The 17,197-nt window shown below is 33.8% G+C and overlaps 2 protein-coding genes and 1 non-coding gene across 4 annotated transcripts; 1 reads left to right on the top strand and 2 right to left on the bottom strand.

Annotated features, from left to right (window-relative positions):
- Window positions 1–83: 83 nt before the first annotated feature.
- Window positions 84–5,147, bottom strand: MTP11 (Cation efflux family protein). Of its 2 annotated transcripts, none has more exons than XM_007009483.3 (6): window positions 4,693–5,147; window positions 2,872–2,981; window positions 2,533–2,778; window positions 1,497–1,577; window positions 1,143–1,376; window positions 84–639 (listed from the first exon to the last, which is right to left on the bottom strand). In XM_007009483.3, exons 1-6 carry the CDS (start codon window positions 4,856–4,858, stop codon window positions 289–291), a joined length of 1,188 nt encoding a protein of 395 aa, XP_007009545.1. In that variant the 5' UTR covers window positions 4,859–5,147; the 3' UTR covers window positions 84–288. The 2 variants fall into 2 exon arrangements, with proteins under 2 accessions (XP_007009545.1, XP_007009546.1); XM_007009484.3 differs by lacking the exon at window positions 4,693–5,147 and adding an exon at window positions 4,141–4,285.
- Window positions 5,148–7,889: 2,742 nt separating this feature from the next.
- Window positions 7,890–7,961, bottom strand: TRNAH-GUG (transfer RNA histidin (anticodon GUG)). The gene has a single exon. It is a non-coding gene; the product is annotated as a tRNA-His (tRNA).
- Window positions 7,962–9,174: 1,213 nt separating this feature from the next.
- Window positions 9,175–16,320, top strand: HEXO1 (beta-hexosaminidase 1). Its single transcript, XM_018129436.2, has 15 exons — window positions 9,175–9,671; window positions 9,766–9,849; window positions 10,370–10,405; window positions 10,670–10,781; window positions 10,882–10,952; window positions 11,099–11,229; window positions 11,571–11,587; window positions 11,821–11,869; window positions 12,262–12,362; window positions 13,112–13,171; window positions 13,823–13,856; window positions 14,040–14,138; window positions 14,485–14,544; window positions 14,632–14,882; window positions 15,903–16,320. The coding sequence occupies exons 1-15, from the start codon at window positions 9,312–9,314 to the stop codon at window positions 16,076–16,078; spliced, it is 1,641 nt and encodes a 546-aa protein (XP_017984925.2). The 5' UTR covers window positions 9,175–9,311; the 3' UTR covers window positions 16,079–16,320.
- The last annotated feature ends 877 nt before the right edge of the window (window positions 16,321–17,197 follow it).

Raw genomic sequence — 17,197 nt, 5'->3', positions numbered from 1 at the left:
AAGACCCAAAGCCATACATCCAACTCCATGGCTAAATCAATCCTCACCTTTACCTTGTCTACAAAACTGATCTCACCAAAGAGTTAAAGAAACCTACCTGAGCATTAATGGAGGAGCTTACAATTCGTAAACATCTGGGTTTTACCAATATTTACCATCAGTTTACATTAATTTTATATAGCTCAATTTTCCCAAGCATGCACAAGTTGTAGAATTCGTTGGTAGAAACAAAAATAACCAACAAAAATATAGCATTACAGACAGACCATCAGACTCTCTAGCTTCTGCCTACAAAGCATGTGCCTGTGCGTGTTCAGGTTTGTGAGTGTATTCATAATCGAGATGAACAAAGGCACGCTCAATCTCAGGCAGTAGCTCGAGCTTTTCTTGCAAGGATTCTCCGATATCATGAGCTTCCTGCAAGGGCATGTTTGCTGGGAGAACAATGTCAACCTCCACAAAGTAGTGGGACCCAAAGGTGTAAGCTCGGACTGTGTCGATATGTCTTATGGCCTTGTGGTGGTTCCAACAGAGATAGGTCAGTTTCTGAAGATACTCAGGGGCAGCTGATCTTCCGACTAATGAGTTCACATTCTCCAACACTGTCATTGACCATGTGCGTATAGTGTACAAAGCCAGCTGCAATAGTTCAAAGCTTATCTCATAAGTACATGGTCACTTTGTTAAGTTAAATGTGATTTGCAAATTTAATAATCAGAACAAAACTTGTTGAGTCCCCACAATCTATGAAGCATCGAATTCTGCGAACGTAGATATCATGACAATCTTACCTGCCATAGTCTTTTAAAGCATTTAAACAGATGACAGATGTTCAAAGCGGTAGTTCAGCATTTGCAGTCCACATTAATCATAAGAGAACAGTTCAAGATCTCTAGAAACCATGTGCTCAACTAATCTTAAACATGATTGCCTATAACTTGATCTGTACAGGACACATAACACTTTTGTAAAATCCAAGCCATAATATTGTAATGAATGTTAGCCGTTCTAGTGACAACCACAAAAACATTATTTTCTTCATTGAATCATGCCACCAGCAAGCACAATAAAGACCAACACCAAAAAACTAAAAAGAGTTGAAAAAAAAAAGGATCAGGGAAGGGAGAGAAGATTTTACATACAATGATAGCTCCAACAGGGTCTATCCAATCATCAATGTAATTAGCAAGAAGTGCAGCAACAAGGCCAATGATGTTTGTTATAACATCAAAGAAGTGATCCTGGGCATAAGCTTTGACAATTTCATTCGTAAATGTACGGCAATAAAACACCAGGAGAAGCTTTACCACGGTCACTCCAAGCATAATGACAACAACCCATCTCTCTTGCTCTTTCGTCAGGTTGAATTCATCCTCCTGAGCAAAACAAAGAAAGATATCACTATCATTCCAAAGACATAAGCAGTCATCCTCTAATATAATAAAAGATCTATTGAATGGAGAAGGGAACTTTAATGCATAATCAAGTTGACTCACATCCGATATCATTGTTTGCACTGACTCCAGGATTATCTGCAGTCCAAGAGTTGCCATGACAGAGGCAAAAACAAGGATACCCTGCATAAAATTTACCAGTTTTAAGTTTTGAGTATAATACATTTTCAACAGTTCATAACAATAATGCATCTATAACACTTTCAAACTTTATATTGAGAATGAAGAGATACACCAACCAATTCTCACACTTCCATGGCTGCATACTAGCCGAAGCATTGATATGGAACTGCACACATGCAAATACAATGATGCATGTTTATCTGTATACCTACATGCATTCGTTTTTCACAGTTTCCTATCTAATCACTAGCCTTTCAGTCTATGCTGTATTAGAGCATCCCCTTGAGGCAAGGTTCATGTCTCCATATCTGTGTTACAGAGGCATTATCAAAACATCCATTATATCAACATGGTGTTATCCCTTATCAGAGAAGCAACATGAACAACTAAGTTCTAGAATTAATTATAAGATGAGACTCTTGCATGCCTTCAGAAAATCAACTAAATCCAAAGCCTGAAACTTGTTTAAATATGTTAAAAGACAACCACTATGCTGATGCTCCAGCTTCTTGCCAGTATAATACAGGAGATGGTAACCTCTCAATTTACTTTTTGAGTAATGGATTATTAAGAGTTCGCTTTCGAAATGTAAATTAAGATCAAATGCTGCTTAAGAACCAGTAGATGTGGTATGACCCTCGCCTTTTAAGATTAGTCTTGCTAAGTTACTAAAAACTTGCTCATAAAGAACTCATATAAATGGTGACTTGAGATAGGCAATCATATGAATTAATTAATGTCTGTTTAATAGAAAAAAACTCGAAGGTTAAAAGCCATCCTTAGAACATGCAGAATGCATTCCTTCTCAAATAATTGATATTAAAGAAAATATCAGTGGGCCAAATGATAAAAATGAACAATAAAATTACATAAGCCATATGCCGTTAACTTGGAAACTCTACTTCATTGATCAAGGAATTAGATTACAAGAAGAAGAAGCATCAAGAAAACTGACCAGTGGCTGCATTCTTTTCTTTCCAATTGGGTACTGATATGGGTTTGGTGTTGACATGGAAAATGCAGTAAACCAGAGGATGAAGCCAGAAAGAAGATCAAGGAGAGAGTCTAATGTGGATGCAATTATAGCTAATGAGCCACTTCGGACTGAAGCATAAACTTTCGCAGCAAAAAGAACCATGTTTGCAATATTGGAAATTCTAATGGCTAATGTCTCACTCCTAGCCAACTTTTCCCGCTCTTCCTGCCAATCACAGCAACAACTTCAGTCAAATGCTTTTTCAAGTACACTATCTTATTACATAGAGAGAACAGAAGGGATCACAGTCATTCAAACCTTTGACATTCCAGGAATAAAGCCACGCTCAGCCAAGGCATCCATTTCATTGAAACCCTCAAGCATTTCTACCTGCTGCTGATAGTATTCAGCCACGTTATCTTCTGGACCTGAAACGATCAAAGACAACTATTAAGATGCATTCTCGTAGCTCATTTTGTTCATTGGCAAGCAGTGTGTCAATTAAACAATAATTCAGCATCTGTAGCACAACCACCAAAGAGCATTTCTTAGTAGATGCTTAGACTACAAACTAAGCTACGCATAAAATCTTCGATTCCATCTAAAGAATTTTGTCCACTCGCTTGGTTTTCTCCTCACGGCAAAACTATTATATACAAAAAAGTAAAGAACATGTTAGTTAAAAATAACTTATGCATAACATAAGACAATGCAAAAATAACCAAAAAAAAATCTGCAAAGAACACTTAATAATTTCAAACATGATATTAAACCCATATACATGTTTTACGCTTACTCCTAAAGAGCTAAGATCTTTATTCTTTCCGGAGTAGATGCACTTCCAAAGTAGAGCTAACATGACAAAAGCAAACTCCTAGACATCTCATAACTTCTTTTTTTCAGTGGCAACATCTCATAACTTCAATATATACACTTGTATTACCCATGCATCAGGAGAGTTTATAAACAAATACAGCTCTATGGTATCATTCTCTATACAGAGATATACTATAAGACCAATAAGTTGATTCGAGATCTCACTATCAACCTCTTGGCCTAAAAAAAGTAATCTTTCTTGATAAAGTCGGTTGATTAGGATAATATTGTATCCCTTGGTAGCTGTACAGGCACCTGTTGATGCATACGGTTCAACAAAAATTGTGAAAAAAAAAATCAATGTGTAGATTCCAGCCATCAAGAAGATAAGAGACTGTGTCACGAATTATTAAGCAAATCTACAAACAAGTCATCCATATTAACACCCACACACACAGGCCATGTTTTTTTCTTTAATAAAGAAAGTAGAACCTAACTTCCAAACTTCACTTTCACTTGATCAAGAAAACTAGCAAACTTTTACCAAACTTTCCTTGCAAAACCTCAAATTAAAGCAAACTTCGAACAGGAGAAAACAAAATAAACAGCAAGAATTCAGATAACATCAACGTCAAAGTAAAGAAAACTGAACTGCAGAATTTCACTTGATCAAGAAAATTAGCAACCTTTTCACCGTGATTTCCTTGCAAAACCTCAAACTATAAAGCACAAGCCACAATAAAAACAGCATCAAAAACAAGAATTCCATACCTCCTCAAACCAAGATAAACACTCAGCTAGCTTTAATCACTCTTTTGCTTCATAACCCAAGCTAGAGCTCAAATTTAAAAGACCAAAAAAAAAAAGCACAAGGTTTTCACTCACAATGAACCATTCCCTTCTCAAATTTATTGAAGTATTTGATGCTCAAAAACACTAAAGAATAACTCAAACTCATAGTAGCCATTCACAGAGAATAAATATAAAAAGGTAAACTTTCATTAACAAGTTTCTTTTAAAAAAAGATACCCATTTGAGTAACTTCTAACCAAGCCTAACAAAGGATCGAATATTGCTAACTAAAGCTACATAAATAAAATCCTAGATACCCAACAAAACTGAAGAACCAAAAAAAAAATTTAATAAAAAGTGAAAAAAAAATACCTAACTTAGTAAATTCATAACCAAGCATAAAAAGATAGAATATTGGTAATTAAAAATAATAAATAAAATCCCAGATAACCAACGACCATGGAGACTATTAATAAACTATAACCAACCTTACTAACTTCAATGAAAAAAATAAGAAGTGGTTGAAATTACCCGAAACCCCAAGGCAATCATGGAGGCTCCGAGGAGGCTTTTTGTCTTTGTGTTCAGGAGATAACTGGAAACCATCGAAGTTCAGCCGCCATGACCGGTCACCATTGCTCTGATGTGACAACAGGCACAGCTCTTCGTCGCTCTCACGCGCCTCCGGCTCTCCCATTTTCCCAGTCACCCTCCAAAGCTTTGAGATTCGTTAGTGTACTTGGTTTTTATTTTTATCTTTTCCAATTTAGCGGAAAGTAGAAGTTGGAAATTTGAAGGAGATACGAGGGTATTTTGGGGATGTGATAATCATTGGACGTCGGTTAGCAAGCTGAGCTTTGTGAGGCCAAGAAAGTTGGGTGGGAGAGCGAAGGGAAGGTATATAAAGGGTTGGGCTTTATGGTGATGGAATTTTGAACGACACGTGGGCGGTCTAGATGGGATCAGAGGTAAGTATCATCTGATATCATGCGTGAATCTAGGGGACGAATGATCTGAGCCGCGCGATTCTTCGTCATCTTCTGATGAAACCCGTCGGGTCGGCCGCGATAGCGGAAAGGTTTATCCACCGAAATGATGGGACAATGGCGTGAGGAGCTCGAAATTCTCGTGATGTCATGAGCTGTCAAGTGACTGTTGGTAGAAAGGTCCATGATAAGGCCAATGAGAAAGTGACACGTTTACAAATCAAAGATTTTTTACAGTTGGATTCTTGGTGGGCCCTACTGTGGGGTTAATTAAAGAATTAATGTCTTGTTTTAGCTAAGTTTTTTTTAATTGAATGTGAGATTTATGGCAAAAGAATATTTTTCAAAGACTAAATGGACCAATGGGTTTAGTGACCACTACAATTTCATCCTTGTCACATTTATTTTTAATTTTTTATTTAATTTTATTGAGATGAGAAAGTGTTTGTGTTTGTGTTTGTGTTGACTAAGCAATGGAAGAAAAATGACATTGTTAAGACCTGTGCTCTTTTGGCACACCTACTTTGACTAGTGGGGGTTGATCACCATTGATTACACTTACTTAATTTAACATCCTTTTTTAATATATATAAAGTATATGGTAAGTAATTTTTTTTATTTATATTCACCTAGTAAATGATTACTAATTAATGAATCGAGAAAAGAAAATTTGACTAAACTAGAATTACCTTTGAACTTTTATAACATTATATATTACGTTACCGTATATAGTAATTTTTTTTTTTTTTAATATAATATCTTAAAACACTTTTAAATTATTTTAAAAAATTTAATTAAATCTTTATATTTTTATAACGTTCAGTCAAATTTTAATACTTTTACTTTGAGTCTAAAATATTTTTGTAACTAATGATTGACTTAAGCAAAAAGTTATTTATCATTTTCTCCTGTATAACATGATGTGGCATGTTAATATATCATAATTGATGATGATGATGATGATGTGACATGTTAATATGTCATAATTGATGATAACATGACATACTAATTTAGTTTAATAACATGATTACGTGATTTTTTTACCTTCCACATTAATGTCATATTAGAAAAATTTAGATATAAAATGATAAATGATATTTTGACTAATGATAATTAATTAATTTAAATACTTATTTGATTTAAAATAAAAACATAATAACTTGATTGAACGTAATAAAAAATAAAAATTTATTTAAAATTTTTAAAATAATTTAAAGATATTTTTAAACATTATGCATTCTCTTTTTCTTTTTTTACTGATTAGATGGCCATATATCTATGGATATCGAATTAACTTTTTTTAAGCACCTTACCTTCAATACTCCATGGAATTAAAGCAAAGACACCAAAGAATAAAACACAAACAAAATTCTATCACCTACTGTGATTCCATGTTCTCTTTTGGAGACAAGTACTTGATTCCTATACCTATTTCTTTTTCATTTGCTTCCTCAATCTTCCATAATACCATGCTCTTGATCCTTTTATATCACTTTCAAAGCTTTACATGGTCATAGCATATGGCAAAAACCCAATATATATATATATATATTAATAGATATTTTTAAGAACATGAATAAAGATGATATATATACAAATACGATAAATTAGATAACTTAATCTAATTTTGGACGCATTGGATGAGGATTTATAATAGTACTTTTACGAAAAAGGGTATCTTTAAAGTTTTCGTTAACAAACGCCAATGTGGTAGGTGAGGCATCCACTTGAAAAAACATGAGTGTGATGAAAAGATTTTATCTCAAAGTTTTTATTAACGAAGAAAACAACTTTTTTATTATTATTATTTTTATTTCCACACATGAGACATGACTCCATTAAATCAATAATTTATAAGAGAATATATTTATACCCAAAATTTGTAGTTGGATTTGAACCATAATGCTTAAAAGCTTGATAGTTTTTGTAACACCAAAAAATATATATATAATATATTGCTAAGTTGCATATTAAGGCAAAAGAATGGTATCATATTCTTGATTTTGTTGGGTTCATCCTTTGGGAAGATTTAACATTGCTATATATATAAATAAATCTTTAATGTTGGTATTTGATAGGCAAAGATTTCCATTATTTAATTTATTCAGCAGCAATTGGGAAAGAAAAGATTCCCTTGGTTCAAGTCATACTACTTTTTATTATTATTTAATAAAGCTATGAGATATAGCATTCATTTCATGCAGGATGTTTCCTTTTTAATAGAGAAAAATAGTAAAATACTTTCTATATTTCAAGGTTTATCCACTTAATAATTTATATTATTTAATTTATTTTAACAAAAAAACATATATCAGTCGCGAGGTTTAGAGAGAAAATATATTGTAAATAAAGGAAAAATTAAATCGGTCAAAGTTTAGAAACTCTTAATACTCATAAATGTTATTATTTATAATCACATGATATTTACGTGTGTATTAATATTCGGCCTATTTAGCAAAGTCCTCTAAATAGGTGAAAAAAATAGCTAAATTTGTAGAATCAATAGATTTTATTTAATAAAATTTAAATCGGGTTTATAACTTAATATTCTTCAAAATTATGAAACAGAACAAAATTTCGTAAAATGTACAATTGTGAATGTCTAACGAACTAACTTGATTTTAGTATTATTTTTTTAGATTAAAAGAAAAGAAACCAACATTTCTAAGAATGACCAATAGGCCAACAGGTATTACGGCGTCGTTTCTAAGGATGACTTAAAAGACCAAAAAGCAGGACGAATGTGGCTGCTGGGATTCGAGCCCAGGTCTCCACGGCCACAACGTGGAATTCTTACCACTAAACTACAGCCACGAGTTGCTGGTGTCAGACAAATTAGTATATTTTTCTTCGTTAAAGAAATTTTCTTTTAGATTTGCTGGTTGGATCGAATCAAGGTGGATCCGTGGATGCCTTTGCTTTACGAAAATATTCACAATTAAGTGAGACATGATGTCACAATTGAGTCTTGCATATGGATTCACAATTAAACTCGGCATATCTTTCCCTTTTACGGCTTAATTATGGGCCATTTATCAGGGTTTATTACTGTGTTGGAATAAAGAATATAGAAGAATACAAGTTGAATTAGACCCGTTACTTGCCATTCAAAAAATTTACAGTACAGATGCTGCTCTACACTTGGATCCTAATGGCTACCTTTTTTTTTAAAAAAAAAATTGATCTTAATGGTCACTGGATACGAAAAATAAGGAATTACTTTTGAAAAATTGAAAATATTTTATTTTTCACGTTTATCGTGAAATCAATTAATGTGTTGATTGAAAAATAACACACCATGAAAGCTTTAATTTAGGTTTACATATATTTATATCCGCTCTGCCTAGATTTCATCTTTATCTTCTAACAGAAGTTTTAGAAGTAGTTTTGATTTAGATTTATGTAATGCTTTAGTTTTCCCCTATATATATATATATATATATATAATGATAATAGTTATTTTTTAGTTGAGTAAATACGGGTATTTGAAGTGATTATACAAGATATAAATACCTTATATTTGACTTTGGATAGAGTTCGGAGGATATGTAAGATAATTGTATCTTTAAAAAAAAAAACATGTTAAGATCATTATTTTTCATCTCTCTTAGAATGGCACAAGTGACAAAAACAATAATGTCCAAAATTAAAACTTTTTTTTGGAAAAATAGTAAAAATATTTTCCTTTCAATGGCCTTGTTTATTATTCAAAAAATTCTTTTTGATTAGAAGGAATTTAAATAAATGGTTCATTTGATTGCTCTTTTCTTTAATTACTTTTTAAAAAGAAAAGTTAAAAAGTAAAATGATTTTGTTTTACTTCACAAAGAAACAAACACAACGAGCAATCAGCCAAAAGTAAATGAAAATAAAAACAAACAGAAAAAAAGAAAATCTGATCTCAGAACCAGCAACTATAAAAACAGAAAAACAAAAAAACAAATGAAACAGTGAAACACTTGAAAACTCCACTTTCACTGCACTCCACGGTTGCAGACACTTGTCCCCTCCTCCTGTCCCACAAGCCTATCAATTATCATTCACGTCTTCCCTTCTTTGTCAACCCCTCCACCAACAACCCCTTGAACCCTACTCCTAAAATTACACTCCCAATAACTCAAACATAAAGAAAAAAAAACCAATCTTTCCACCCCTTAAACAAAGATGTTACCTTTTACTCAAAAACCCCTTTCCAAATTCAGTTTCTTTATATTTTCATTTTGTGTTTGTCAGCTTGTAGTGTTGAATTCTGGGTTTGAGTTGGATGAGTCATTGACTTATATTTGGCCTTTGCCATCTGAGTTTAAATCTGGCAATGAAACTTTGACTGTGGACCCAACTCTGTCTCTGTCTGTCTTGGGGAAAGGAGGGGACTTGAAGATTTTGAGGGAAGGATTTGAGAGATATAAGAAGATCGTATTTAAACATGTTTCTGGGGTTTCAATTTTTGAGAAGTGGATAGGGATAAGATCTGTTTATGATATCAGTGAATTGAGGATCATTGTGAATTCAGACAGTGAAGAGGTTAGTCTGAAACTAGGGTTTTTGTTTTTTTAAATTCAATTAAAAGATTTTATTTTATTTTATATTGTTGATTGTTTTGGTTTGATTATTTCAGCTTCAATTGGGTGTGGATGAGAGTTATACTTTGTCAGTGGCAAAGAATGATGGGAAGTCTATTGTTGGGGAGGCTACAATTGAGGTAAAGTTTGAGACTTATTGATGATCAGATGGAGGACGTGCTGGGAATTTGTTTGTAGTTGTGGACTGGTTTTCATGGCTATTGCAAATTCATTTGTTATACTACAAAGCCTGCCTTTTTGTTTTCAGATTTTGCTAGCTTTCTGGTTGGTGTTTACTGCTTAGTAGTGTCTTTGGTGGAGTGTTTAGTAGATTAGTTTATTGGCATTCCTATGTGTGGATATGTGATCAAATATGCGTAGCTAGATTAATAATTGATTCGAGTTAACCTCATGAAATGATTAAATAACAAGTTTTGTATTTCCACTATGGACATGCTCGGCCTATTGAGGGTCTTCGTTAGAATGCTGGGATAATAATCTACGTAGTTATGATTTTTCAAATTTTCGAGTGTAAAATTTATCTTTATTGAACTACATGTAATATGAGGATTATTTCTGAATTTGAGTCAATTTGAATTAATTGAATGTGTTATGATTACTGATATTCACTTATCTATCTGTCTTCTTATTTTTTGGCAGGCAAATACTGTTTATGGTGCATTAAGAGGGTTGGAGGTAAGCAGGCAAATCATTTACTTGTATACTGAACTAGTTACATGGTACACTGTTGGTGTATGTAATCTTGAGGGTGTTTGGGTGAAATATCTCTTCCTTTCCTCATACATCTTTATACAAATACACATATTTTGGTGATTGTATATTATCTTTTATTAAATAAATATCTTGGAGTTATTTGCTCTTTAATGCGCATGGTTCTGATACTTTGGATTGAATTCTTATATGTCTCTTCCCTCATTCTTCTCTTTTACAATGTCCCAGACATTCAGCCAATTGTGTGCTTTCGATTATGGGACTAAATCAGTGCAAGTATACAAAGCACCATGGTACATCCAAGATAAGCCAAGGTTTGCATATCGTGGGCTTTTGCTTGGTAAGCCTTACTTTTGTTTGCAACACAAAGAGCCTTTTTCTTCTTAAATAAAATTTATGGAATATTAACTTGTTACCATTGTATATGCAATCTGTTACAGATACATCAAGGCACTATTTACCAATTGACGTCATTAAGCAGATAATTGAATCTATGTCTTATGCTAAACTTGTAAGAAAATGCTACTAGCTTTACTCTTTTTGTCAGTCCTGTATTTCACAGTTGGAATTCGTTTGAGCAGTCATAAATTATTGTACCATCTTTATTTCTCCAGTCCTTTTACATGTCATTCTGATAATGAGTATTGCATTCAGTAGAATGTCCTTCATTGGCACATCATAGATGAGCAGTCGTTTCCTCTAGAAGTACCTACGTATCCAGATTTATGGAAAGGTTCTTATACAAAATGGGAACGCTATACGGTTGAGGATGCAAGTGAAATTGTTAGGTAAGATACATAAAATTTATAAATCCTGAGATGCCTTCTATGCTATAGAACTTCTAAGCACTTTTTTTGAGTATTTTATGTATTTATATTTCTAAAGTAAGAAAAACTAAGCAGAATGCTTCCACAAATGAAATTATCATCTGCTGTATTGTTATCCAAAATTGTCAATTTAGTGTTCTGATTTTATGTCTACCAAAATGCATGGCTGAATAGATCTCACTCTTTGTTGCCTCTTCTTGCTTCTTTTTCCGTTTTGGAAAAGTTTTCGATTTCATGCTTCTTGCTCAGGCATGCCCTAATCATGTGCTTTCTGTTTCTTATTTTCATGCACTCATGTGAAGCTTCGCCAAAATGAGAGGTGAGATTGATCTTTCAAGTTTATTGACAGTTTAAATAAAACATCTTTAGCCATTTTCTAGGGATCACTGGATTGACTCTGCCCCCAACACCTCTTTCTTTCTTTTAAATTTTAATTTATAGTTATATCATGTAACTTGATAGTAAAAGCATAGTGCAATTTCTTAATACAATTAACTCAAGCTGTCTATACTGGCATATTCTTTTCTTATTATTTTCCATGGTGTATGGCAGGCATTCATGTTATGGCAGAAGTAGATGTCCCTGGTCATGCGGAGTCATGGTAAGATGCTTTATAATGCCAATTATTGTCTTAGGCTGATCTGATATCATTCTATTGAGGGACTTTAGGATATGATTGTTTTTTTGAGTATTTCTATTTGTAAAATTTATCATATGGCAGTTGAAATCATCTGGATTTTTTTTAATCCTGCAAATGAGAAGGACATAGTTTCTAGGCTTGTTTAAAAACATATTCAATTGTATCTTGATCTTGAACGGTACAAAATATGAAAGATGCTTGGTTTTTACTTTTTTTGTTTTTTAGAAAAAAGGTGGAATTTTTATTATCTCAATTTGCATATGGGCTTTGTGTTTCTTGTTTAGTTTACTTATTTCTTAATTGGCTTCTTAATCCATCAACCCTGGATTTAAAATGACTTGTTTCTTGTGCAGGGGAGCTGGGTATCCTGATCTTTGGCCGACTTCTTCCTGCAGAGAACCACTTGATGTTTCAAAAAATTTTACTTTTGATTTGATTTCTGGCATTCTGTCAGGTTAAGCTCCACTAAAACCTTCCCATGGTAGTATTAGTCATTTTCTGCAACCGTGTGAGTTTTGTGGATTAGCAATAATCTTATCAACATGCTAATGTTAAGCATCATGGCTGTTGCACTTGATATTTATGCTCGAAAATCTTAACAGAGCAGGTCAGTTGATTGTCAGTTTGGTTGATTTACCTGTAGCCATATACCCCTGGGTTTTCAGTTTCCCAACTTTTAGAATTGTAGTCTTTGGTTGAATTTTAAGGATCTTTGCCAGGGTATAAGAAATTTTACATATATTTGAAAAATTTTGCATTGGTTAAAATTTTGAGCATGCAAGCTTCTTTTGGCTTTAATTTTGGTAAAAAGCAGATAAAAGAACTGTTGCATCCTACATATGAGAACACTTCATGCAGAATCTTGATTATTGAATGGATGCGATCGTTGAAAATCTGAAACATTTTATCCCCAATATAACTATATTTACATTGTTTTTTTGGGCTAAGTTCTTTCTTTTCGAAATAATTGCCAAAAGAAGCCCTATAATGCAAAAGCTGAAGGGAACCGATTATTTTTATTTTCTTGGCAGTGGAATAGTATGAGTTTGAGCCAAGGTTTACTATTCACTGCAAGTAGTAACCTACTTATGGATACATATCCTGCACAGATGCTCTAACAAGTAACAATCACTTTTTATGAGCCATTTGCCATATATCGTTTCTCTCTTGTGTGAACTTATAATTAAAATTTGTCTTTTACAGATATCAGAAAAATATTCCCATTTGAGCTCTTCCACTTGGGTGGTGATGAGGTTAATACAGGTTGGTGGAGTGGCTTTCTTCTTGCTAACAGACGTTTCTGTCATCCTTCATTAAAATGATGCAACTATGTGCTCGGATTGAAAGCAAATTTTTTCACTTAGTTTCTCTTATTGATTTTGAATGCTACCTGCTTAGGATCGTTATATATGTGCATATGCATGAATGAAAGGGTATTATGCAATGATAGAAGCCTGATGCAACTTTTAGATGAGAGGACAAAGTAAACAAGCTCATCTTTTGAGGCTTCTCAAAACCCCATAAGTTGAAACTGTGTGCTTATAAAGTCATTAAAATTTTAAAGTTGATCTTTTTCTTTAAACTATTAGATGGATAGATTCGTTACATTTTCACTATAAATCTGGTTCTATCTATCTTCTCATCTATGATAAGGCATTTTAGAAATTGACAACATATCTGTATCTTATTCAAGGAAGTATAGGCCGCTGAGTTAAGGCTTTTAAATCTGTCATCAACTTTTATTTTTAGTTTAAAAGCTTAAATGAACAGCTGAATTTGTGATGCGGACTTATTTGGTTAGAAAAATTTTCAGGCTTCTATTTCAACTCTTTCCGGTGTTTTTTTCATGCTCACTTATGCCTTTTGTTCTGCCCTTCTGAAGTTTATTAATTCCAGCACTAATTGTTTTTACAGATTGCTGGACCTCTACTCCACACATAAAACAGTGGTACATGCCTCACTCTTCTTGTTGATCAACATTTACTAATTATTTGATGATTCATGATCTCTAAGTAACTGCTACATAGGATATAGTAATTTAGCCATTCAACGTTGTCATGCCGGGGATTAAGAAGTAACTTTTTTATACAACCTGTCCCATAAACCATTAATCTAATCAAGACAATTGCAGGCTCAACAATCGTAATATGACTGCTAAGGATGCATATCAATATTTTGTACTCAAGGCCCAAGAAATGGCAATCTCAAAAGGCTGGACACCTGTCAATTGGTATGTCTTTGTCCGTGCTCTACAATTGCTATTAATGTTCTAAGCATGGCTTTGCGTTTGGACTCTCCTGCATGAAAAGTTATTGGATCTAGCCCCACTTATTCTCTCTAAGTTCTCAATAGAATTTCTTAAAAATCGTGGGATGTCAGCAATATAAATTGCCTAAAATTTAAAAGGTGCATGAGATGAAACCAAGTTTTATTTCTACAAGCCTGCAAAAGTAAATAGCAAAATCAGCCATCCAAAGATTATTTTGCATTGCTGTTTCATTTTCTGTAAACATTCTGTATTGATCTTTTTCTTAGAATATTTTAATATCTGAAGAATCTGAATATTCTCATCTCAGGGAAGAAACATTCAATGCTTTTGCATCAAATCTTAATCCACAAACTGTGGTGCATAACTGGTGAGTTTTAAACTTTTAATTGAAGTTTTGCATGCATGAGGTGTTACTTATTATTCCAAGCATTGATAAATTTATCTATTGTGGTAGGTTGGGCCCTGGGGTTTGTCCAAAGGCCGTTGCAAAAGGATTCAGATGCATTTTCAGCAATCAAGGTGTTTGGTATCTTGACCATCTCGATGTTCCTTGGGATCAAGTTTACAATGCTGAGCCACTGGAAGGAATAAATAATGTATCCGAGCAAAACCTTGTTCTTGGAGGAGAAGTTTGTATGTGGTGTGAGATGGCTGATACATCAAATGTTCAGCAAACAATATGGCCTCGAGCTGCTGCTGCAGCAGGTATGTTACACGCTTTTATAAAGTTCTGCTACATTAAAACCAAAGTATCAGTGTTTGTTTGACATCATTGTTACCTTATTAACATTAGATGCTCAAGTTATGCTTTATTTTTTTAAAGATAAGGTCCTCTTTTTCTCCAGAAAATACTCCATCCCAACGCAAAACGCTAAAATAAGAAGAAAATGTTGTATAAAGAAGACAATAGGAACATAGTTATAATAGATGCCTTACACAGGATCCAATAAATAAGTGATTACCTTACTTGGGGTTTGTAAGGACCCACTGAGAAAGTTAAATAATTTCATGGAAGAGGTTCACTCAGAATTGCAATGAGTATGTCACCTTTGTCCTATTTGAAACAAATGTTTTGGGATGGAAGTGAGATGACTTTTCAAGGCAGTGCCTTTTCTAATCATTTGCCTAGGTAAAAATGTTTGATTTTATGTTTTGTGGATTGAAAGAAATCATTTCAACTATTTGGAATGTCATAATGCCCTTCTTTTATGTGTCCTAATCATTTTGTATTATGGCTTTTGATTCTCTATCTGCTCTCTTTTTGTTGTGCTTGTGAATGCTTTTAACTGGGAAAAATGATAATGGAGCCCACAGCATAATTATCTGAGACAAGGGATGAGATAAAAGGAAATATAAAGGTGTAAGAGAGAGTAACCGAATTGCTTGAATTACTGTCTGTTAACCAGATTTGGCCCTCGTAATGATTAATGGGTACCTAAATATGCATATTAGGTAAGCAAATCACTTTGTTAGCTTCTAGTAGTTGGCTCTATTCGACATCGACATGGATTATTTTTTTTCATTTTTAGGTAAAAATGTGTTAGATGGAGTTAAGCATTTAGGGCAAGCAAATCAATTGCGTGTTACCACTTATCCTGTTGGATTTAATAATTGAAGTCACTTTCATTGGTACAACTCGATGACTTATTTGTATCTTATAACAGAAATGCATTTCCATTATCAGTTCCTTTTTTTAATGATGCCATTGCTTCCATTTTCGTATAGAGCGCTTGTGGAGCAAGAGGGAGCCTGTATCTGCACGAAATATTACTTTAACTGCATTGCCTAGGTACCAGTACTTCAGATGCTTACTGAATCGGCGTGGGGTTCAAGCTGCTCCAGCCACAAATAAATATGCTCGAAGTCCTCCAAATGGTCCTGGGTCGTGCTATGAGCAATAATTCATCTGTTTGTTGCTTGTCAGGTTACTAAATTTCATCTGAAGCTGATATGATAACATGCATTCCAAAGCTTAAATTGTCCCCTTTAGCACTTTAAAAAAAAATCTACTGGTGTTTATTTGGTGTTGGGATTATCACTCTAAATTTTAATTTATAAACTGGTTTCTGCCACTGCATTCCCTCTATGTTTGACTAGTTATTACCTCCATGATAAGGCACGGTCGATGGTAGACCTTTCTATACTTTGAGCATGAACTCCTTCGACATTTTCACAACTTTCAAGCTTCAAATGCAGATCAATTTCTTCACCTTCGATTAGTCTCCTCTTGCAGACTTGCATTTCCCCTGCCACTGTTGGAATTCTTTACCCTTGTCAGGATTTCTAAATTGCATGGTGCAACTTTTCAACAGCTTGTAGAATAAATGCCTACCAGTTTTTTGACTTGGGGGAAATGTTCGGTCCTCAACGTCAAATAACTTGCAAGAGGAACTTAGGAATCTGTTGGACTCAATGACAACAGTGGCTCTCTATTTAGCAACTTGTTCAATAATTTAGAAAAACCTGCCAAGGCAATGAAAGATGATAAAGACCTAGACTTTGCTTTATAATTCTCATTGGTTGAAGTTAGTATTTTCTTTGAATTCCATGGTCTGGCTGTTGACTAAAGAAATTAGGACCCCAAGAGGCCTTTGCTTGAGAAAAAACGAAAAGTAACTTGAAACAAGCAATAAAGTCCCAGTTTCATAAGCATATTCCATGAACTGGTTTACACGTCTCTGCCTTCAATCTGGTTAGGGTAATGAGAGAAGAAAAACTATCCAAGTTGCTTGACTAACTTCCTGTCAGGAATTGATGATTCAAAGGGGAAGTCATGATAAGAACTGTGAAGGGAAAGTGAACATTTCCAAGGATTTACTACCACCTATTTGAGTAAATCAAAGGCCAAACTTTCTAAAATATGTCTTAAAGCAGGCTGCAGCAGGTAGGCTTCAACCTTCTCGTATTACCCTGATTGCATCAGCAACTTTGGCTTTCCATAGTTTCTGCCAGAAAATGTGAAAATGATATTTTACCGACTCCCATAACAGCACCAAAAAGAAGCCTGATAGGTCAAAACC

This window comes from Theobroma cacao, chromosome 10 (genome assembly GCF_053813885.1).
Source record: "Theobroma cacao isolate CCN51 chromosome 10, ASM5381388v1, whole genome shotgun sequence".
NCBI classification, from domain to species: Eukaryota; Viridiplantae; Streptophyta; class Magnoliopsida; order Malvales; family Malvaceae; genus Theobroma; species Theobroma cacao.
The sequence above is the reverse complement of the archived record's forward strand: the minus strand, read 5'-3'. Positions and strand labels throughout refer to the sequence as shown.